General features: G+C 38.4%; 1 protein-coding gene and 1 long non-coding RNA gene across 3 annotated transcripts in view; one reads left to right on the top strand and one right to left on the bottom strand.

Annotated features, from left to right (window-relative positions):
* The window catches only part of ltk (leukocyte receptor tyrosine kinase), a 138,128-nt gene that overhangs the window by 52,459 nt on the left and 61,873 nt on the right, over positions 1–23,796 (top strand). For both annotated transcript variants that reach the window (XM_062041633.1, XM_062041631.1), the window contains exons 2-7: positions 2,951–3,001; positions 8,683–8,835; positions 8,997–9,225; positions 19,410–19,546; positions 19,651–19,794; positions 20,297–20,446. In XM_062041633.1, the coding sequence (XP_061897617.1) occupies positions 2,951–3,001; positions 8,683–8,835; positions 8,997–9,225; positions 19,410–19,546; positions 19,651–19,794; positions 20,297–20,446 (864 nt within the window). The remainder of the gene's footprint in view (positions 1–2,950; positions 3,002–8,682; positions 8,836–8,996; positions 9,226–19,409; positions 19,547–19,650; positions 19,795–20,296; positions 20,447–23,796) is intronic.
* Positions 8,390–9,570, bottom strand: LOC133646360 (uncharacterized). Its single transcript, XR_009825277.1, has 3 exons — positions 9,517–9,570; positions 9,169–9,203; positions 8,390–8,852 (listed from the first exon to the last, which is right to left on the bottom strand). It is a non-coding gene; the product is annotated as an uncharacterized LOC133646360 (long non-coding RNA).

The raw sequence follows: 23,796 nt of genomic DNA, 5'->3' as shown, positions 1-23,796 counted from the left end.
GCTAAAATGTGCAAAAATAAAGATAAACATCCAATACAAAAAATTGCCAATCTAAATATTATGGAGCACTGTAAACATTAAGTATTGCTTTTAAAATGTGCAAAATAAACATCCAGTCCAACACAGTACACAATAACCAATTCTACTCATTCCAGTGAGTGTCTAACAGTTGTAATAGAAGAAAGGTTAGCATGTCTACATGCTCTGCTTCTTTTCTTGTTTACAATATTCCCAGCAGCTGAAAATAGGCGCTCAGAAGGGGTCGATGTGGCTGGAACTGAGAGGTAATTAGCCTTCACCTCAAGCCAGGACTGCGAGCGAGCTGAGCTGCAGTTTAAGTTTCTAGAAGGTCAACGGGCTCATAGTGATGTTACTAGTAGTTGACTGGGAGGTGTTTATTATCATTTGGGGAGAGTCCGCTGCCTGATGCTCACCTGCTAAACACCTATCTATCTGCTCCACGCTGAAGCGCTGACTACATGCGCTCTGAATACGCACTGCTGATTGGCTGGTAACGCTCTGAATACGCACTGCTGATTGGCTGATAATGCTTTGTGTGTACCAATCAGATGGTTGTGTGGGTGGGACAATGCTGCGTGCTGAGACAGAGGCAGAAGGAGCAAAGCAGCTTGTTTAGACTTTAGCAGCTAAAGTTAGCTTTAGCTTAGAAACTCGTTCAGTACACCCCCGTACCGAACCGAAAGCCCCGTACCGAAATGGTTCAATACAAAACACGTACCGTTACACCCCTAGCAGATACAAATGACACATTCATGTTTTTGTGTAATGATGACAACGTATGCTAACGCGGACGATTGACTAGTTGATGGTTTTCTTTTCAAATGTTCGTTCATAGCCGTTGTGCTGCTATGATAGGCCATTTCCGCTCGACACAGCGTGCATACAACAACATTATTAGGCTGTGTATTGAAATACTCCCACACTTTTGATGACTTTTGGCGTGCTTTTTCCCCCTCGCTCGCATAGTCTGTTTTGCGCTCCGCCATGACGGTAGTGTGACGTAAATATGCGACGCGTCGACGCACAAAAACGGCGTCGACGTATTTACGTAACCGATGACGTCGACTATGTCGACGCGTCGTTTCAGCCTTAAAATACATGGTCAAGTATTTCTAAAGCACACATTGAATCTGTGTGTGTGTGCTGGGGCTTAGCGATTATATGGTTGTGATCGTTCATCGCAATTAACTTGAGTTCGATCACTGTGTTAGCTGTTAGCATAGTTCCTCGATCAAACATGGCGGAACTGAGAACTTAGAAGTTACCGCAGTAGTAAACAGTGGGGAAGCAAAGATGCTCGGTATAATCCTGCACGGAACAATCTGCCTTTATTGACCGTGATCCTGTGTGAGTGTATGTGAATGTGTGTGTTTTTTGTACGTTTGAGTGTGTTTGTGTGAACGCGTTTGTGTCCGTGTATGTGCACCAAGTGCTCCTCACAACGTAATTAATGTTCAATCAGCGTTGTGCCTCTTCCTCCTCACACAGCTGGAAGTGCAGCCCAGAAGAACAAAATAAAGAAATATAACAAACACTAACATAGAAGTTGAAAAACATTTACAAGGAGCAGCGACTTTACTTTCACCAGTAATCCTGCCCTGATTGCAGACTTGCAGACACTCACAGGAGTCTATTAATCCCGACTGTGAGAATAAAACACACCCACTAATTTAATCGGAAAAAGGCATTTTTAAATCTAAATATTTTTTAATCATACTTTTGTTTATGTGTCTGCAAAGATTCAACTCCTCTGATATAACATGTTCTAAAAAAACTCTGCAGACACCTTTTGTTCAAATCATTTTTGAGTTTGTGGATAAAAAACATTTTGCTCCTGAAATAATCATTAAACTTGGTTTATGTGTTGGTACACATTATTTTACAGTACCTCAAATTCAAACTGCACTTTATTGTACTTTTATTAAATATAAGCTACAGTATTTGAGTTAAACAAAACCTCCACAATCTGGGCCACTTGTTGTTTGCCAAAGCACTGGTGGGAAGCACTGATGTATACAAGTAATTAAAGAATACACATTTACCATTTGAAAGCGTTGTTTAGTAAATGTTAACTTGAAAAGATCTTCAATAAAGTATTAGTATAGTATTAAGTGAACTACTGATACTTGGTTTTCTGCAGAATTAAGTTTGTGATAAGAAACAAAATAAAATAACTTTGAGAGGAAAGAAAGTTGTGTTTACTTACACAAAATGTACCGAAAAAGCAAAACCATGGATAAAACCAGGTACGGACCGCAGCGTGGGTTACTTGTACTGTTGCACCTCTAGTAAACACAATTATATATACGAACAAAAATGACAGTTGTCAGCTGTTCGCATATATTACCTAAATCAAACATGGCGGAAATGTCTGTTACAAGATACTGCAGTAGTAAACAGTAGGGATGCAATGTTACTCGCTATAATCCTGCACGGGACAATCCGACTTTAATTAAAAAAAATATAAAAATTGTGATATTAATCGAGATCAGACAATATGAAAAAAAGTTGATCTTTTTTTTTGCCATATCGCCCAGCCCTAGCGTGTGCATGAGTGAGGAATAATGATTAGCACTCCACTTCATTTATAATAACACAAGCCAAGGAATAAGGACGGATAAAAGCTTTCATGATGTGATACTGAAGTGGTAAATTGTCTGTGTTGCCTCATGCAGCTCATCCACCCTTTCAGCACCACACAGGGAGCTTTAATAGGTTTACCAATCCTGCATTACACTAGTCACCAGTTTTTCTCAATTACTTGTTCTGTATCATACAACGTGGATATGACTATGTATATACCTTGTATAGTAGGGTGTGTATTTAACACCTGGACAATTAATTTGATCATACTTCACTCAACATGTTTCGTGACGTGAAACCCAATGTATGTAAGTATTTTTGCTGACTGTGTGTTTGTCTTTTTCAGTCAGCCGTTGCCACGCTCTTCTGGACAGTCTTCTGGAAGACAACATCTCAGGTCAGCTGTTTGCTCATTACCTCGACTTAGAAGACAACAGTCAATATTAGAATGGCACAGGGAGTGTAAGCCTACTTTTAAATATATTAATCCAGTAATACCGCTACTTACCAGCTTAATCGGTTGTGTGGCGGAGTTTTTAACTCAAAACACTTGTATGTCAAATCCACGTCTCCTATTGAAATGAATGTGCAAGCGCATTTAATTGGTGCTTGCACAAAGCCCCCATTTAAAAACTTTTCAGTTTTGGTTGATTTTGGCGGCGCCGGTGGACCAAAGTGGCAGCGTTTTGCCAGAAGGAAGACCACAATTCCCATGAGCACTAGCGCATATATATTGTCATACTGACACGTCTGCTGTGTTATTGGCACAAATATTACATCTCTAATGGCTAAGCTGATGTTAAACTGATGTTGGATTGCGTTACCAACATGACGCCACTACCAAGAATGTATCAAGGCGGATGTCGGTCCTAAGTAAAGAAAGACAGGCGAGAGAGTTTTCTTTTCAAAGGAAGTAGTGTGGAACTGCAAACTATCAAGCTAGTGGATATTTATTTCCGATTGCCAACATTAGCATTATCATTTTGATTTGAGCATCAAAAGGTGCTTACTAGTTTAGCAGAAACAGAGCCAAGGCAGCATCGGCCAAAATCCCTCATCTTTGAGCTCACGCCAGCGAGTGAAAGCCGGGGCAATGATGATCCTGACTGTCCTTTTATCCGGGTAGGCTCAATTTTTCTTTTTTTGTCTCCTCAGACAAAACTTTATTTGGTTGTTTTGGAGCTTTGGCCATGATAGCAGTAATTGCATATAGGCGTTTTTGTATTTCTTTTCATTTTCTGGTGGCAAATAGGCGTCCACATCAACTTCCATCTTTATAACGTAAAGCAAATCAGCACATTTGTAGTTTTTTGTGTGGCAGGGTTCCTGCCATGCTCCTCAATGTGCAGACCCCCCTAGGCCATGACAAATGTGTCATTTAACTAGTTGTAAGTGGAAGGATCATTCCAAAAGTTATGAAAATATTTTATGAAGGCTGAAAATATACACTACCGTTCAAAAGTTTGGGGTCACATTGAAATGTCCTTATTTTTGAAGGAAAAGCACTGTACTTTTCAATGAAGATAACTTTAAACTAGTCTTAACTTTAAAGAAATACACTCTATACATTGCTAATGTGGTAAATGACTATTCTAGCTGCAAATGTCTGGTTTTTGGTGCAATATCTACATAGGTGTATAGAGGCCCATTTCCAACAACTATCACTCCAGTGTTCTAATGGTACAGTGTGATTGCTCATTGGCTCAGAAGGCTAATTGATGATTAGAAAACCCTTGTGCAATCATGTTCACACATCTGAAAACAGTTTAGCTCGTTACAGAAGCTACAAAACTGACCTTCCGTTGAGCAGCTTGAGTTTCTGGAGCATCACATTTGTGGGGTCAATTAAACGCTCAAAATGGCCAGAAAAAGAGAACTTTCATCTGAAACTCGACAGTCTATTCTTGTTCTTAAAAATGAAGGCTATTCCACAAAATTGTTTGGGTGACCCCAAACTTTTGAACGGTAGTGTACTTAGTGCTGCTTCAACGTGTAATGGTTTGAAAACTAAACTTTTGGATAAGAAACATTTTATGAAAACAATACGTTAAAAAATACTACCAACAACTACAGTAGTTTTATGAAGTAATATAATAAGCTGCTTTTCCAGATACACGTCCACCGTTAGATACTGTAGTATTTTAACATTTTTGGCGGGCTTTACTCATTCTGCTTCAGTATGGTGTATAGCTATGATACACTCAAATTGCTTGCAAATTATGTCCATGTTTATATATATATTTTTAAATTTAATGAATATCATCCACTTCTTCTCAGCACTGTCCTTCACACTCACTTTCTTCTAACCCATGGATCTCTAGCTATAAGCTAATGCTAGCGAGTAAGATCCGATATTTTGGGTGGACCTAATGTTCACGGTGACATTTGCTGAATGCGCTTATCTCAAAACAATCTTAAATTGGGGCACTCTTAATTTGAGGTACCACTGTATTTTCAGTCCTGTTGTCAGACGATTGATTTTAAAAAATCTGAAATGGGGTTTGTTTTGCATGAGCCAAAGAAGGAAAGACTTTCGCACTTAGCGTGTTTATTAAACACCTTAACATCCGTTTTTCGAAACAAACATTTTTTCCCTTGTTGCTGTTTGCGTAAATAACAGGCTCAACTTTAATTACAGCGATTACGGAATACTGCATAATTGACAAGGATGTCCAATGGGATACATTATGGTTGTCTATGACAGTGTTTTTCAACCACTGTGTCGCGGCACACTCGTGTACCATGAGATATTTTCTGGTGTGCCGTGGGAAATTATGCAACTTCACCTAATTGGTCCAATTTTTTTTTTTGCAAATCAATAATTATAATCTGCAAATAATGTGCCATTGCTTAGTGTCTGTGCTGTGTAAAACTTGGCATTGTAACCACGTAGTACTCCATGTCAGTAGGTGGCAGCAGGTAGTTAATTGCTTTGTAAAAGTCAGAATCTGTCGGGTGAGACAAAGGATGGTTTGTTGTGATCCCAATGTGCAGACCACAGCGCGAGGCAGTGTGCAGGTAAAAAGGTATGTAATGCTTAAACCAAAAATGAACAAACGGGAAAGGAAAAGGCAATGGCTATATAAAACGAAAGTAAAACTGAACTGGCTGCAAAGTAAACAGAAACAGAATGCTGGACGACAGCAAAAACTTACGGCGCTGACAAAGTACATCCATACATGACATATTAATCAACAATCTCCACACAAAGAAGAATGGCAACAACTTAAATAGTCTTGCTTGCTAACACAAAGCAGGTGCAGGGAATACCCTTCAAAGGAAGACATGAAACTGCTACAGGAAAACACCAACAAAACAGGAAGGGCCACCAAAATAACAGCGCAAGACAATAACTAAAGCACAGGAAAACACCAACAAACTCAAAATAAGGAACGACGACCTGGTGGAGTATAATCATTTTTTAACGTTTTCTGCTGGTGGTGTGCCTCCGTATTTTTAATTGAAAAAAATGTGCCTTGCCTCAAAAAAGGTTGAAAAACACTGGTCTATGACATGCACTTATAGTGTGTCCTGGAATAAAGTATTTTAAAAATGCATAATTCTTTATCCAATATCAGGTTGTTTTTTTGTGAGGGCCAATCTATTTAAAAATGAAGCAGCACCGCAAAATATTTCATTCACAGAAAAAACTACCCAGTCTTAAGTTTGATTCATTTAATTTTTTTGTTCCTGCTATGTAAACAAGAGGACAAAAGTTGCACACAAGTGTCTTGCTGAAGGAAAAAACGGGGTTACAGAAAACCTGACTCGTTTTAGGTTTTTTTTTTGTGAACAAAGTACTAACTGTAGTTCAATTGTGATGCAAGAAAACAAATGAAAAAATGACAGTTTAATAATGGACCCTGTGTTGGGATGAGCCTCACAGGGAATCTGTTTGCCAAATTAGCTGAAGTGGCAGTTTCCTCTCCAGCCGTCACATGACATGTTTTTTTCTGCGTGTGAGTCTGACACACGATCACTCCTAATGAACCGAGCCTCTGACTGTCCGCTACATTTCTGATTTTCTCCAAAGCCATTAAAGAATATGTTTCAAGGAAAATGATTAGTCATAAAGTTATTTTATCAATGATATGACTCAAGCACATGCTGGCCTTAATGCATGACTTCATGTTTCACTTCAACAATAGGGTCTCTTTTCTGCCCATGCAAAGATGTTGACAGTTTTGTTTTTCCCTGAAATTGCAACTTTTGTGTTACACACGTGCATGGAGGCGTGTACCAATCGTTAAAGGATGTGGTTGTAATAAGTAATAGTTTTTGCTTGAAGATGCATCCTCATGACATCTAGTCCGGCTTAGAATGAAACTCCTAACATATAAGACCCCTCAAAAAACAGAACCCACAAATCTTTGAATAAATCTGTACATATTTGTTATATTTTACAGGGTATACAAGTCGACATTGCGCTTGAAATATTGGAACAACAGTCTTTCCCAACATGTCTTCATCACAAGAAAAATAAATTTTGCGCGGCAGCTGATCTCTCTCACAGCCTGTGCTTAATACTTGATGCACCTTTAGGCAGCAATTACAACCTTAAGTATTTTTGAATACAATACAACAAGCTTGGCACACCTATCTTTGGGCAGTTTTGCCCATTCCTCTTTGCAGCACCTCTCAAGCTCCATCAGGTTGGATGAGAAGCGTTGTTTTTCATTGCTGCATTCATCTTTCCCTCTATCCTTACTTGTCTCCCAGTTCCTGCCGTTGAAAAGCATCCCCACAGCATGATGCTGCCACCACCATGCTTTACTGTAGGAATGGTATTGGCCTGATGATGAGCGGCGAAACTGCCCAAAGATAGGTGTGCCAAGCTTGCGGCATTGTATTCAAAAAGACTTGAGGCTATAATCGCTGCCAAAGGTGCATCAACACAAGTATTAAGCAAAGAGTCTGAATACTTATGTACATGTGTTTTTGTTTAAGTGTTTATATTGTTATTATAGGGTATTGTCTGCAGAATTTTGAGGACATACATGAATTTATTCCATAAGAAGTTACGGAAAAAGTGAAGCGCTTTGAATACTTTCCGGGTGCACTGTAGGGTCACAATAATTTATTAAATTAAAAGGGCATTACGCAGTAAATTGACTGATGCCGACACACATTTGTTACTGAATGCTTTCTTTTTACGCTTCTGCCTTGAAGATTTTGTATTCAAGTATTATGCAATATTGCAACTAGAATTTACTTGGTAATATTGAAAAATGTGCAATGTTGTTTAATTAAGGACACTCATTACATAGCTCTAGCTTGTGAGCTATTGTATGCTTAGCCGTTATGGAGCTGCTAGCTCCTAGTAACCTATAGCCACGTTTACCTTTTGTAAATGACTTTATTAAAATACAAGAAAAGAGCAAACGTGTGTGCTTATTGGAGGACATTTAAATATGAACTGTCCAGCTGAGCACAAGTCAATGCGCTGCAGGACTGCTTATGTCATCCACTTCTTGTTTTTTTTGCTAATATTGAACTAATATCCACATGGAATCAGGGCACTTCTATACTGTATGCAAGCAAATCTTCAGGGTCGTCTTGCTCCATCAAAAAGCAGATTTTTGACTCGGTTCGGAAGCTCAAAGAATATAGGACTGTGCAAAATCCTAATTCTAAAATCCCAAAGAAGAATGTGTTTGAGTGTTTGACAATTTTGTGTGACATATTGAAGTTTGCAACACTAAATTGGCCCGAGTGTGTGAATGTGAGTGTGAATGCTGTCTGTCTATCTGTGTTGGCCCTGTGATGAGGTGGTGACTTGTCCAGGGTGTACCCCGCCTTCTGCTCGAATGCAGCTGGGATAGACTCCAGCACCCCCCGCCCCCCGCGCGACCCCAAAAGGGACAAGCGGTAGAAAATGGATGGATGGATATTTAAGTTTGCCTCGAGCACCATGTAACCATATGGAGCATATTTTAGAAAGACCATGACTTTTATGCAAAAATACCAACATTTTGGGGGTGTTTAAAATTTGCTGGAGCTTTTTATGGGTTATGGTTTTTTTTGGTCACCCTGTATTTGACCATGACTATGAATCTCATGTGCCTTCTTGTCTTGCAGTTTCCTCCTGTGATTTCGAAACACCTTGCCTATGGACTTTGTCAAATCACAGCAACCAAAGTGACTGGTCGCTGGTGTCTGCGCGGCGACTGGAGAGCACACAGCAGGCAGGTTTCAAGCCTGAGGCGGACCACTCGGAGGGGAGCGCTGACGGTGAGAGACTTGTGTTCCTGAAAGCATGAAATATTCATAGAGGAAAAGCTTTGAGACAGTTTAAAAAAAAAATCTTGTTCCTTTCATCTTTGATATCCAATATGCTTTTTTTGAAGCAAGGAGCAAAAAAAGTTATAAAACAATCTTTTTTTTTTTTAAAGGTAAATTTTTGCTTCTAAGCCCCGCCCCTGATTCCAAAGTGGCAGGGAGTTGTGAGTACCACTTAACCAGCCCAGTAATAACCAGAGGAGAGCACCTATGTGTTTTGTTATTGGCTGTGTACGAGTCGTCACCAACAGCAGGGGACCTCTTGGTCCTGATCAAACCCCTCACCTCCAGTTCATTTGCGGACGCCATCGTCATCCATCCTGAGAGACAAAAAGACACCAGGTCAGCAAACATACTCAGTGTGGTGAATATTTGTTTGTGTTCTTGCATGAAAGAATATCCAGGCACCAAATGTACTCCAATCCCAAATATGTTTGTTTTTTTAATCATAAAACAAAGACTGTCAGGAATGCTCTTCTTAGTGGAGGTCGTGACCTCAAAAGGCAGAAGACGGAAGGCAGGTTTAAGAGTGTTTAATGCCCAAAAGTACAAAATCCAACAGGGATGTGCACAAAAGCTAAAGAGAGCTACCAACAAAGACATGCAAAACAGGAAGTCAAAAATGCTGCTAACCGCGATCGTTCCTCCGACAAACAAAGACAATGATGATCCAACACCAACAAAGACATGTAACTTGCTGAAATACTACCCAGGTGATGATTAGCAGCAGGTGAAAAACATAAAACTAATAACCCCCAGGTCAGACCTGGGCATTCTGCGGCCCGCGGGCCGCATCCGGCCCTTTGTGCGTCCCTGTCCGGCCCGCGTGAGGCCAATTATAAATTACAAAATACATTTTAAAAAGTATCTATGTCGAGTGTGCAATACAACGGTGCTGCTTTTGTTTTGAAAATCGTTATTTGTATTACTTCCGTGTGGACGTATGCGTGTGCGTGATTGTGAGTGAATGTGAACAGCTGCAATCATTAATTACAAAATAAAGTTGAAAAAACATCTATGTCGTGCGCGCAATACAACTGTGCTGCTTTTATTTTGAAAAGTATTATTCATGGGCGTGTGTCTGTGTGTAACCTGCGAGTGAAGGTGCACATGCAGCGACAAGTGATGCACGGTTTACACCCGAGACACTAAAAAGAGAAAAGTTGATGAAGAATGGCGTGTTTCCAACAAGACATTGACTGCAAAGCAACGTTCCCTCTAAGGTGCGTGCCTGCGCAATTGCGCACTGCTCAAGCGTCTGCTGCGCGCAGCAAATATATGCCGCGCACCAAATCAAATCCCATCTGAATTCTAAACAAAATAAACATATTTATTCTATGTAATTTTACAATGCAACTCTGAGTGACAGTGACAACAAGCGGCCCTAACGGTGTTCGTCAACACCGTTCAATTGAACACCGTTCAATTATTGTAACGTCTATCGAGATACTTCGAGGACAGGAATTATATCGATCACTTTATTGAGCAAAACTGTTTATATTCGGACATAACCACACCAAAAACATGAGTAAAACACTTCTATCTCGAAAAACTAGTAATTTTCTGCCGTACAAACCAGGCCAAAACCAACTTGTCATCTGTCACCAACACGCATAGCACTAAACCACTGGTGCGTTTATGGCCACACAAAAAGTCGGACAACTCAAACACCACACAAAGTTACACTATGACTCCTCAGTCATACGTGTGCTTATTTTACTGTCATTTATTATTAATGTAAATTTATTTATATTAGTCATGGAATGCTGTTACACACACTATGTTGAAGTATTACTATTATTATTAATTATTATTATTATTATTATTTATCTTACGGTATATATAAAAAAAAATATTGAGCAAAATTTAATTGAAATATTGTCAATGTGGCCCTCCAGCAGTGCTCGGGTTGCTCATGCGGCCCCCGGTAAAAATAAATTGCCCACCCCTGCCCCAGGTGATGAAGACAGCGCTAAGAAGCAGTGTGAAGCTAGTGCAGGGAAAATACAACCAGAACAGGAAGTGGAAACAAAATAAGAGCACAAGAAAGGAAGTGAACCTAAAACACGGGAAAAACACCCAAAAACTAAACAAAGAATGGCCTGAGACAACATAAATCATCAATGTATTCTCCATGCCTTGTCTTGTTCAGCGTGACGGGTAAGCTGGAGCCTATTGGCTCTGACCTTGTATCCCTGATCTTTAACACATATGTTATCCTAGTTACGTATATTGCTAAGGAATTTAACCAGCTTTGTAGTATTCTACATCAAGACTTAACCTTCAAAAACGTATACAGTGGAACCTCAATTTATGAGCTTAAATTGTTTTTTCAACATGGTTTGCCAACCGAAAAGTTTGTATAGTTAAGCAGAGTTCCCCATAAGAATCAATGTAAACAATAATTGGTTATAGCCTCGACAAAAGTCCCTATTTTAGTAAAAAAACTGCACACTATGAAAACATTATAATGGGTATATATATATATATATATATATATATATATATATATATATATATATATATATATATATATACATCAAACCAACATAAAAAGGGTAAAATAGCTCAAAAATCTCTTTTTTATTCAAACAACACAACATTACATTAAGCTTAAATGTCAACACACACACAAGTCTTGTTGGTGTGTACAAAACAAAAAATGGAAAGTCATTTTACCTTGTGCCTCGGAATATTTGTGGCATTGTTGAACACTAGCAGTGTGATGTGATCCTTCATCGGCTTGTGTCTTTGTAGTTCCCTTTTCTTTGTTGTAATAAAGCCCCCCAGTTCCTACGCCCCTGCCGCGAGCCATCAAAACTTTTTTGAAATGGCTATGGCCGCGTGTACAGGAAGTAATGTCATAAAAATGGCAGCCCCCGATGACTTCAAGCAGCATGCAAAATTAATAAAATAATGAATGAATGCATGAAGCATTCCTAGACGAGACATGGTCCGCACCCAGAGGCATATTCGGCGGGATGTAAACAATCGTAAACCGTAAAGGACGCAAATAGAGGCGTTCATGAATCGAGGTTCCAGTGTACGAGGTTCATAGTACGGACCACTGGTTACGTAATGCAGAATTGATGAAGTACAATCCTATTCAACACATGCTAGCCCGCCCTATTGGTTGTTTAAATGCTAACAAAGTCACAAGAGGGTGCGTCTCAAATGGAATACTTCCCTTAGTATACTGTGTAAACTGTACTTAATTCTGAGTGTGTGAATTATTTGACAATGTAGTGTGTTCTTTAAAACATTACTGTCTTTGTGCACTTATTGGAAATGGCAATCTTTTTTTTTTTTTATCCTCTTCTTTACTACTTTCGACCGCTACCGTTGTCCCTCAGCCACCATTATTTCAAGTTTCAAGTCCCTCTGCTTAGGCTATGTGGCCAAGACCGTGACTATTGAGGGGGATACGTGTCCATCACAATATTTTGCTGTACAGTAAAACCTCAATTTATGAATTTATTTGGTCCTTGAACAAGGTTGCTAATAGAAAAGTTGGTATATTGAAGCAAAAACAATGATAATGGGTTCCAACATTGACAAAACTCCATATATTAGTAAAAGTTTGTACACTTTGAATACAATAGAAAACGCAACATTGTACTGTATATAAAACAACATACCAAGTGGAAGATGGGTCAACTTTCTATTGAATAAAGTTAAAGTTAAAGTACCAATGATTGTCACACACACACTAGGTGTGGTGAAATTTGTCCTCTGCATTTGACCCATCCCCTTGATCACCCCCTGGGAGGTGAGGGGAGCAGTGGGCAGCAGCATAGCCGCACCCGGGAATCATTTTTGGTGATTTAACCCCCAATTCCAACCCTTGATGCTGAGTGCCAAGCAGGGAGGTAATGGGTCCCATTTTTTATAGTCTTTGGTATGACCCGGCCGGGGTTTGAAACAAAGCCATAACAACAAAATGAACTGTCTAAATTTGCAACGGCCCTGCCGACACACACACGCACACACACACACACACACACACACACACACACACACACACACACACACACACACACACACACACACACACACACACACACACACACACACACACACACAAAATCAGGTGACTCACTTTGCCATTCATGCCTCCGTTGCAATTGAGGTGCTTTGCAATAACGCTGTAAACCCGGGGTGTCAAACTCGTTTTCATTGAGGGTCGCGTCACAGTTATGGCTGCCCTCAGAGGTTCGCTTTTAACAGTGAGTAATATGTGTACAAGGATTCACCTCATGATATTAATACACAATTACATATGCATTTGATCATTATACATTTTTTATGTGCGTAGACTGACTCAGTTGCCAGAATTTAATCATATAATTAATATTTATTATTATTTATTTTTTTACAGCATATTGCTGTGTATGGAAAAATGATAGAGTAACATTCTGGCGACTAAGCGGCCAGATTTTTGTTTAGTTTTTTACCGTAAAATCTGTTTTTATTTTTTAAATGTACAATTTAATGGATAACTTTCTTTGAATAAGTCAAACAGATAATTATTTATATATTTTTTTAAAAAGTTTGTAATGTATGATGTTTGTTACATTATTAGAAAACACAAAAGTAATAGTTCATTATTATTATCACAAATTATCACTACATTCCAACCTAAATTCATGCAAAAGTCAAGTAGATGTATTTTTATTTTAAGGAAAAAAAAGTAACATCATAATATATTTGTTACATTATTAGATAATAAATAAAAATATATGCAATTGCAAACATTATGTGTAATTTTTTTCTGTCAAAACAGAAAGAATGAATACATTTAGTAACAAAAGATTACTTAATTTTTTGATTTTTTTGTCCTGTCCAGTTACTCAGGCAAATCATATTGTTGATGTAGATGCCCATATCTGCTGTACAGATTTACTTTACAAAAGAGAAGTGTGGGATACTTCTCTTGTTGCCTTATTTGTATATGACTTTATTAAATGGATTTATATTATTATTTGGTGCAGCCGGGCGGAGCAGGAGGGGACAGAAAGAGAAAAAAAGGAAGACAGAGGGGGAAATTGCGGGTACAAGAGAGGGATAAGACAGAGAGACCACAACAAACATAACAATAACAACAACAACAACAACAACAGAACAGCATCATAGAGAACTTTATTAAAGCACATTATTTCCAGGCTTTCACAGGCCACATAAAATAATTTGGCGGGCCAGATCTGGACCCAGGCCTTAAGTTTGACACCTGTGCTGTAAACTAAAGAGAACAAAGTTTGGCTTCAATGCAGTGAAAGGTGAATGCGGCCAACTACGACCACACAGACTAATACATTTTTACCTTACTGTTGTTCTAAACTGTATAAAAGAAATGTTTCCAAGACGCTTTGTGGAATAAAATGGCATACGGTTCCTAGGGGTATTGTTGGGGAAATAGGGACAGGTATTTGCTATTGATTTAATACAGACGTGCAGCCGGTCTCTGGTGGAGCTAAAAGCATCCGTGTCTCCTGACGCAGACTCTGGAAATGAATTTATATAATGGCCCGGGACAGAAGAAGGATGGGTGGGCATATTCAATAAGGTTGTCGTATGAAGGCGCGGTGTGGTGGCTTTGAACTAATGGACTCAACAATCCCAGACCTTATGCTATGTTGTGTGACTCTATTTTAAGGACACGTTCACTGTAGCAGATATTAACTATACTCTGCTTTGCACATGTAAAATCATATTTATAGAGCTGAGCGTCATTCAGTGCACATGGAGGTGATAGTTGCAAACACTAATCCCAGATTGTGACCTCTAGAGATGCCTTTTAAGGTATACTTGCCAATATTCTTACTGTAGATATTTTTTTCTAAACTCAACAGGCACAACAGTGCCGTATGTCATGCACTGTCATGGTTATTCCCCGACGTGTTTTCCCTAATCCAAATCTCGTTTGACTTTTCTAATTCCTTGCAGCAAGCAGCCACAAACCAAATCTACGGTACTGTATCAGGAGTTTCATTCCCAGCAGCAAGAGGCATAGCATCCAATGTTGGGGCCGTTTTAATTCAATTCAAGTACCCTGGAAACACTCACAATCTCCCCAACGGTATATTTCTAATTTCCAGTCAAAATATCTAAACTAACATAATACATTGTCACAATCCCCTGAATAGTATTTTTTCAGTGAGAAATAAGAACTTGTTTTTAAGCAATAGATCTTCTGAGGGAAAAAATACTACTTTTGAGCATCACAAATTTGTTGTAAGACACACAACTTCACAATATTAGTAAATATAGCTAATAATAATACGTTTTAATTGCTAAATTCAAGATTACTTTGAAATTTTTAAAGTTTAAATATGTCTTCCATCCATCCATTTTCTACCGCTTGTCCCTTTTTTGGGGTCGCGTGGGGTGCTGGAGCCTATCTCAGCTGCATTCGGGAGGAAGGCGGGGTATACCCTGGACAAGTCGCCACCTCATCACAGTGTGTCTTATTTCAAAAAGTCTTACCAAGACAATTCTGAGTTGTTCCATTGGCAGTTTTGTTTTTTTTGCTCATTACAACCAAAAATAACTTACAGTAACTTTTTAAAAACTTTTTTTAAGTGGGGAATTTTTTCCAGTCTACTTTATCTGTTAGGAACTTCAGTTGCGAAGCCGTGTCAGTTCACAGACACAACATTAATTACACACACACGCACAAACATTAGGCAACAGGGCGCCAGTATAAAACAATAAATATACAACAAATCTGTTGAAAGCTAAAATGTCAATAATTTGAGTCCTTGTGTCCTTAATCAATGATACAACAAAGTACCAGAGTCTATATTGATAAAATACCATGAGTTAATAATTCAATAAATGTACAATTGATCCATAAAAAAAAAAAAAAAAGTTGTTTTACCATACAGGCCCTTCAACCAAATTTACCCTAATGATCTAATTCCTGGCAGCAAGCAGCCTATCATGCAATGTTTTGACTATTCCAGATGAATAAGCTTTTCATCTTGCAATTACGGATGTAATTGTGTGCATGTGATGCCAAATTAACCCTATCTGGTGGCAGATTTTTTGACATCTTGGAGCAAAAGCAGGCCCACTCTCCTTTTATCGGAAAGTTTTTCTTACAGAGCAGTCGCTCAAAATTATTGTATTTAAAATCAATGTTCCGTCTGAATTGAATTAAAATTCAATTAATCCATTCTGGGCCCCCCAAAACGCCGTAATTTTACCATGTAACATGTTTTAAAAAATAAAATAAAAAAGGAACTTTTAGGTAAGGAATATTGTAGGAAAAACAATATGGTTTAGTGTACTACAAACTACTACAGCAGTTTTATGAAGTAATGTAATAATAATGTACAACATTTACCTTGGGCTTCTAAAGTATCTCATTTGAGCTGCTTTTCTGCAATACACCATCAGCAGCATCTCCATCTTTTTATGAATACGAATCCGCTGTTTAAAAATTATTGTAATGCTTTTGGCCTTAATAGACACCTTCTGCTTCAGTATGGTGCAGGTTGTAGCAGTGCATTGCCAAATTAGTTATACGCACACCTCTTTCATGTTTTTCAGTGGTTTCTTTCTTTGATTTAATGATGGTCAACCACTTCTTCTCAGCACTGTCATCACACTCACTTTCTACCGACTAATGGTTGTAAATGCAAAGTTGTGTCTGTATAACTATCTCTTTAGAGTGTCCGCCCTGAGATCGGTAGGTTGTGAGTTCAAACCCCGGCCGAGTCATACCAATGACTAAAAAAATGGGACCCATTACCTCCCTGCTTGGCACTCAGCATTAATGATTCCTGGGCGCGGCACCGCTGCTGCCCACTGCTCCCCTCACCTCCCAGGGGGTGATCAAAGGGGATGGGTCAAATGCAGAGGACAAATTTCACCACACCTAGTGTGTGTGTGACAATCATTGGTACTTTAACTTTAATAGTTAGCTAGCTAATGCTAGTAAGTAAGACACTGGGTGTTGGGTGGATCTCACAGGGTTCACTATGATATTTTTTATGCCAATTAGTGGGAGGGAGGTATCTCGTAACTTAGAATTAGGGCTGCAACAACTAATCGATTAAAATCGATTATTAAAATAGTTGCCGATTAATTTAGTCATCAATTCGTTGGATCTATGCTATGCGCATGCACAGAGGTTGTTTTTTGTTTTTTTTTAATTAAAAAAAAAAAAAAAAAAAAAAATTATTTATTTATTTATTTTTTAATAAACCTTTATTTATAAACTGCAACATTTACAAACAGCTGAGAAACAATAATCAAAATAAGTATGGTGCCAGTATGCTGTTTTTTTTCCAATTAAATACTGGATAGGATAGAAATGTAGTTTGTCTCTTTTATCCGATTATTAATCGATTAATCGAAGTAACAATCGACAGATTAATCGATTATCAAATTAATCGTTAGTTGCAGCCCTACTTGGAATAGGCACCAAACCGGCTTCCATAATGGCACGGTGCCAACATAAACGGTAGTAAGAAGACCACAAAATTAAGAAGCAATTGATGCTTTATTTTGTCTCAGTCACCTGCAACAAGGGCCTGGTGGTGATATTGACATCAGTCACGTCTTGGAACTAATGTAGTGTCTCGACAGAAGCACGGAGTCTGACATTTTTTAAAAAAATGTATTACCGCCATTACGCCAACAGTAGCCCTCATACACACCAATAGCCAGGAGCCAAATCAACACACCACTTCCTTGTGGTTTTTAATTTATATAGTGGAAGTATTTTAATTACTTGTCTGTTCAACTTGAATGTCACCAAATTAGATTAAAATAAAAAGCTTTTTTTTTTTTTTACAAAAAATTGCATGATTTAGTTTAACTACCAGTTTAAGCACCATCAGCGTTTTTTGGTAAATCTAAACGATACCCATCTCTACTTGTAACTCACTCAACTTAAGAAGGGATCCAGAGTGTATTTTTACTAGTGCTGTCAAATGATAATTTTTTTAATCACATTAATCACACTTATGAATTTAGATTAATGGGGTCCTATTGTGATTTTTATTCTATTTTAATACACTTCCTTGTGGTTTACATTACATGCAATGGTGGTTCAAAACTCTGCATAGATTATGTTTTACAGACAATTCTCAAGTCATTTTGTGGGCGGTTTTATTTACGTGTCTCCACTTCAAAAGCGTCTTCTCCCTGTCATCTTTGTTGTAGTTTTGAGCGCTTTCATAACACTGAGTGATTAAGTTAGAACTGTACACTACTTTGTATTAGGAATGGCAACAGTGGAGGATGCATGTCCATGTATGAGCCAGTCTTCCCCACAACAAGAAAATAGGGAAAATAAGGAGCTTTATTGACTAAGACATTGGACTACAATGGCAGACTCACGAAAAGCACTTTGGGTAAATCTCCACCTTATACAGTATGTATAATCTACTGACGTCACCAATGGCAAAAACGTCAGCAACCGGGCAAATTCCATACAGCTCGTTTCCCAGAAGTATTAAGGAAGGCAATAATTTTTTTATAAATAACTCCGCAATGCCTCTACAGTTTGATTTAACATTTTCGGAACATATGCAGATTCCAAATACACAACAGCAGGTACTAATAGATGAGAACAGTTGGTTTTGAATGATATTGCCCCTTTGCTCATGATTAATCACAGGTTAATGTACAAAGGCATGATTAGAATTATTTTTTTTAATTAGCCTAATATTTTGACACTAATGGAATTTTATTGTCAGAATGTCAAACAGGAAAACCTTTGAAATTTTTTAATTGAATGCACTCCCTTTATTTGCTCAAAACTTGCTTACAGTTTTATCTAAAATCCCATCTGGGTGCATTTTGACACAAAATATGCCAGCGAGCACAACGGTGTCATGACTCATCTTTGCACTGACCTATGAATTGACCTGATCACTGAACGTGTAACAACCTTTGAGGTAACCATCCGCAGTAAAGGTAAAGGAACATGAACAGTCAAAATACATTGCGTGATTAATCTGCGTATATACTACATGATTAAAGCAGTCATTTTTCTAACTCGTTAAATATGACAGCTCTAATTTTTACACTCGTGCTCTACATGTTTTTATAGTGATTGTGCGTTGCATTATTATTTATTTGGACAAGTCGCCACCTCATCGCAGGGCCAACACAGATAGACAGACAACATTCACACTCACATTCACACACTAGGGCCAATTTAGTGTTGCCAATCAACCTATCCCCAGGTGCATGTCCAGGGTGTCCGCCTGATTGTAGCTGAGATAGGCTCCAGCACCCCCCGCGACCCCGAAAAGGGACAAGCGGTAGAAAATGGACGGATGGATATTATTTATTTATTCACTGTTCTGTTACAGAGAACAAGGAAATGAGATAAAATTGCTATGGTATAAAAAGGGGTAGGATTAAATAAGCTCAGCTTCTTCCTACTCCTTTTCGGACATGCTGTTACGAAACAGCTGGAAATATGTGATGCATTACATTGTATCGTATGCATGTTTGAAATAAACTGAAACTGAACAGAACTGAACTGCATCACATTTTCTTTGATGCAGGACTGAGTGGGAAGCAGTGGAGATTTTTATAGGCCAAGTGGACCAGCCTTTCCAAGTGACCCTGAGCTATACTGGGTGTGTGGAGGACGGAGCCACTGTGGCTCTTGACTCTCTGCAGTTCTTAGTTTGTGAGCCAGGTGAGCTGAAAATGTTTTTTGTTGAAACTAAATCCCACAGAGCTACAGAGCAGAAAGACAAAGCCGTCTGACGATATGATTTCTGTTTCTGCGTTTTTGCCCAGATGACGAGGATCATGCGCTCAAACCAGACGTGGACTGTGGCGATCATTTCTACTGTAAAAACCCTGAATATTGCATCGACCAAAAGCAAGTGTGCGATTTCCACACTGATTGCCCCTTAGGAGAAGATGAGGGTTTCATCTGCGGTGAGGATTTATTTGGCAGTAATGCATTTCCATGACCTGTTGATGATCCTTGTTAAATTGCTGTGCCTTTGATCAGAAGCTTTAGATCATTCCAACAGCCAAGGGACTACATATCCCGCAGACGATGTACAGACAGCTGAGGCTTAAACTTGTCTTCAGATTTCGGCTTTAAATCATCACCCTTTCAAATGTCAGCACCTACTTACAATATATGTAAATGCCGGAAGACAAGCAATCTCTTTCCAATTTCTGAGTCGGATCCCTGGAAGCTGAAAGTCTACATTTTAATTACACAATGATTGTTTTAATTCAAACTCACCGTGGTTTTGTGTAAAGGCAAGATCTTAACAACAGCACAAACGCAATGAGCACATGTTCTGATTTCAAAACTCACAGCCCTAAAATGTCACTTTATATTGGGAAAATAAGATTCAGAGGGAAGAGATTTTAGTATTTAGTACCAGATGGGTTTTTTTTATACCAATCCTGCTGTTTTCCTCAGGTGCACTTCCATTTGGCTCACACTGCTCATTTGAGCAGGATGCTTGTGGTTGGTCGGTGTCCAAGCTGCACTCAGCCTGGAGGAGGGTGGCCAGTGATGAGCTTCTGCAGAACGAAGACATGCAGGGTCTCACCCTGAAAAGTACTCCAGGTAATATCTTCATGTGTAAGGTGACATGCTGTTTTGTGTCTGCGGCTTTTAAGCTAATGAGCTGTGTTTGTACACACAGTGTTCCAAAAATCGCTATATTGTGCACCTAATCCACTTTTTACACTACATACTGTATAGCACCTGATCAACCAAAGGTTTGCATGTGTTAAAACACACACAAACATCTTTTTTTTGTTTTTACCTGTCCTGTCCAGCTATTCAGGCAAATCATATTGTTGATGTAGATGCCCATATCTGCTGAACAGCATTGCTCTATAAAAGAGAAGTGTAGAATACTTCTCTTTGCCCTATTTGTATTTAACTTTACTAAATGGATGTATTAAGTGTTTGGCACAGCCGGACCTGGGCAGGAGGGGATAGAAAGAATAAAAACAAGAAGATAGAGTGGGGAATTGCATGGACAAGAGGTGGATAAGACAGAGAGAGATAACAACAACAACATATAAAAACAGCAACAACATAACTAATTTAGCAAATACGATATGTACAAATATGACAGCAAAAATTATAAAGAAGACCCAGTTAACCCTTGTGTAATGTTCATATTGTTGTTACTCAGCCAGCGTTTGTGGGTCTGATGGACCCGTTGCATTTTGTGGCTTTTAATGCCTCACAATCAAACACTTTTATGTTAAAATACTGAACAGATGTTTACCTTATCCCAATAAACATATTTCATGTTAAAATACTGAACAGATGTTTACCTTATCCCAATAAACATCTGTTCAGTATTTTAACATAAAAGTGTTTGATTGTGAGGCATTAAAAGCCACAAAATGCAACGGGTCCATTAGACCCACAAACGCTGGCTGAGTAACGTTGCACGGAAAATTTCTCTGCCAGTTTCTGCATCCCACAGGGAGTCTTCTTTTGTGTTTCTGCACCTGCGCTTCCCACACAAAGTTGCAACATTGTTTGTCAACACTGTCTGCTCTCATTTTCTCGCACATTTGACCCTCTGATGTTCTGTGTACCTACACTTTGTCCTCCTTCTGTCTAGGATTGCTGTGTGTGTGTGTGTGTGTGTGTGTGTGTGTGTGTGTGTGTGTGTGTGTGTGTGTGTGTGTGTGTGTGTGTGTGTGTGTGTGTGTGTGTGTGTGTGTGTGTGTGTGTGTGTGTGTGTGTGTGTGTGTGTGTGTGTGTGTTGCGTGTGGTACACAGAACATCAATTTCCACACTTCTATTAGCCCCGGGTCCAGTGGACCCGGACATCTTATATGTAATAGAAATGTGTAGGGGGGTGTATGGTGTGTGGTCATTAAATTTGTATTCTGATATATGTTCTTCACAGAAATTGAGCCAAAGTCAGTGAGTCTCAGTTTGAAAAATTCATTAATTGTATCATTTTTCTTTTAATAAAAAATGAAAACGGGTCCCACAGACTTGAACACCACACAAAGTAGATAACACATAAATGACAATGAACAATATTGCACTACAAATGGAGTAGTATGTATACCAATAGAAATAATATTGGGAATGAAAAATTATTACCTCTATTATCAACATTACAATCGCTTCAAATGCAACAAAACATAAATGAATACTGGAATTACAAAAGAAGGCGGATTAAGGGGACAGGGGGAGAGTGAGTCATATTAACCTTATACAATGTTATGGTAAAATAGGTTAAGCTTTAGAGGGGGGGGAAGTTAATTTAAGTTTGATGAAGCGTGATTGTATGCATGAGAGTATGTATGGTTCATGTAGACAACCACATGCAAACTTGATAGCACACGCAACGCTGATCTAGTAATCATGTGCAAACAGGATTGTGTTTAAGTGAGGAAAATAAGGAACGCAATCCATTTAGCGTGTTTGCCCTCATGAATATGCAGAATATATGCTGATTATTAAAATGCCTGGACGGAGAAAATGCAAAAGTAATTATTTAGCACACGCTCTGTGATTTATCAAGACTAAAACTTGTAACATTCTGGCTTTGTTGCGGAAGTTGTTACCTCCAAAATGCGGAGACAGGAGACGATGTGCAGGTAAGAAAATGTTTTATTATTCAAAAATACAAAAATAGAGTGCATCAGGGAGGTACACAGAAAGCACAGGGAAGCTGTGCACATAAAGCAAAGCAAGCTGTAACAAATACTGAGCAATGAAAGCATACTAACAAGAAACAAAAACATAAAACAATGCTGTAGCCTCAAGAGGCAGCTGAAGCTGGCATAAAAACGTTCTTGATTAGTGATCAGGGATAGGTGAGTTCACTGATCGGCGCTAATCAAGATTAGGAGAGGAAATCATGGCTCAGAGGCAGGGAAATAAAGTGACTGCAAGGCAACACACACAAAATAAGAAGTCAAAACTAGAATAAGAGCGCTACACATAAACTAAAACACCCAACATACGACAATACAACACAAAGCCCAAACAAGGTATGACCTGCTGTGACAGATCATGACAAAAACTGTTGTTCGGCCGCTGTTTTGAAAGGATCACACTGCAGCTCAGTCCTATGTATGCTTCTCAACTTATACAGTGTAAGCATGATGTACAGACTTAATTGGTTCGTAAATTGAAACGTTTGCATATTAAATCAGATTTCTCCATTAGAAACAATGTATAAATGAATCATGGACAAAAGTCCATACAGGCACAAAATTGTTTGTACAACAGCATATTTCTACACATATATATATATATATATATATATATATATATATATATATATATATATATATATATATATATATATATATATATACACACACACTACTGTTCAAAAGTTTGGGGTCACATTGAAATGTCCTTATTTTTGAAGGAAAAGCACTGTACTTTTCAATGAAGATAACTTTAAACTAGTCTTAACTTTAAAGAAATACACTCTATACATTGCTAATGTGGTAAATGACTATTCTAGCTGCAAATGTCTGGTTTTTGGTGCAATATCTACATAGGTGTATAGAGGCCCACTTCCAGCAACTATCACTCCAGTGTTTTAATGGTACAATGTTTTTGCTCATTGGCTCAGAAGGCTAATTGATGATTAGAAAACCCTTGTGCAATCATGTTCACACATCTGAAAACAGTTTAGCTCGTTACAGAAGCTACAAAGCTGACCTCCCTTTAAGCAGATTCAGTTTCTGGAGCATCACATTTGTGGGGTCAATTAAACGCTCAAAATGGCCAGAAAAAGAGAACTTTCATCTGAAACTCGACAGTCTACTCTTGTTTTTAGAAATGAAGGCTATTCCACAAAATTGTTTGGGTGACCCCAAACTTTTGAACGGTAGTGTATATATATATATATATATATATATATATATATATATATATATATATATATATATATATATATATATATATATATATAT

This window comes from Entelurus aequoreus, linkage group LG03 (assembly GCF_033978785.1).
Source record: "Entelurus aequoreus isolate RoL-2023_Sb linkage group LG03, RoL_Eaeq_v1.1, whole genome shotgun sequence".
Classification (NCBI taxonomy): domain Eukaryota; kingdom Metazoa; phylum Chordata; class Actinopteri; order Syngnathiformes; family Syngnathidae; genus Entelurus; species Entelurus aequoreus.
Note: the sequence above shows the minus strand (reverse complement) of the source record. Positions and strands in the feature narration are given on the sequence as shown.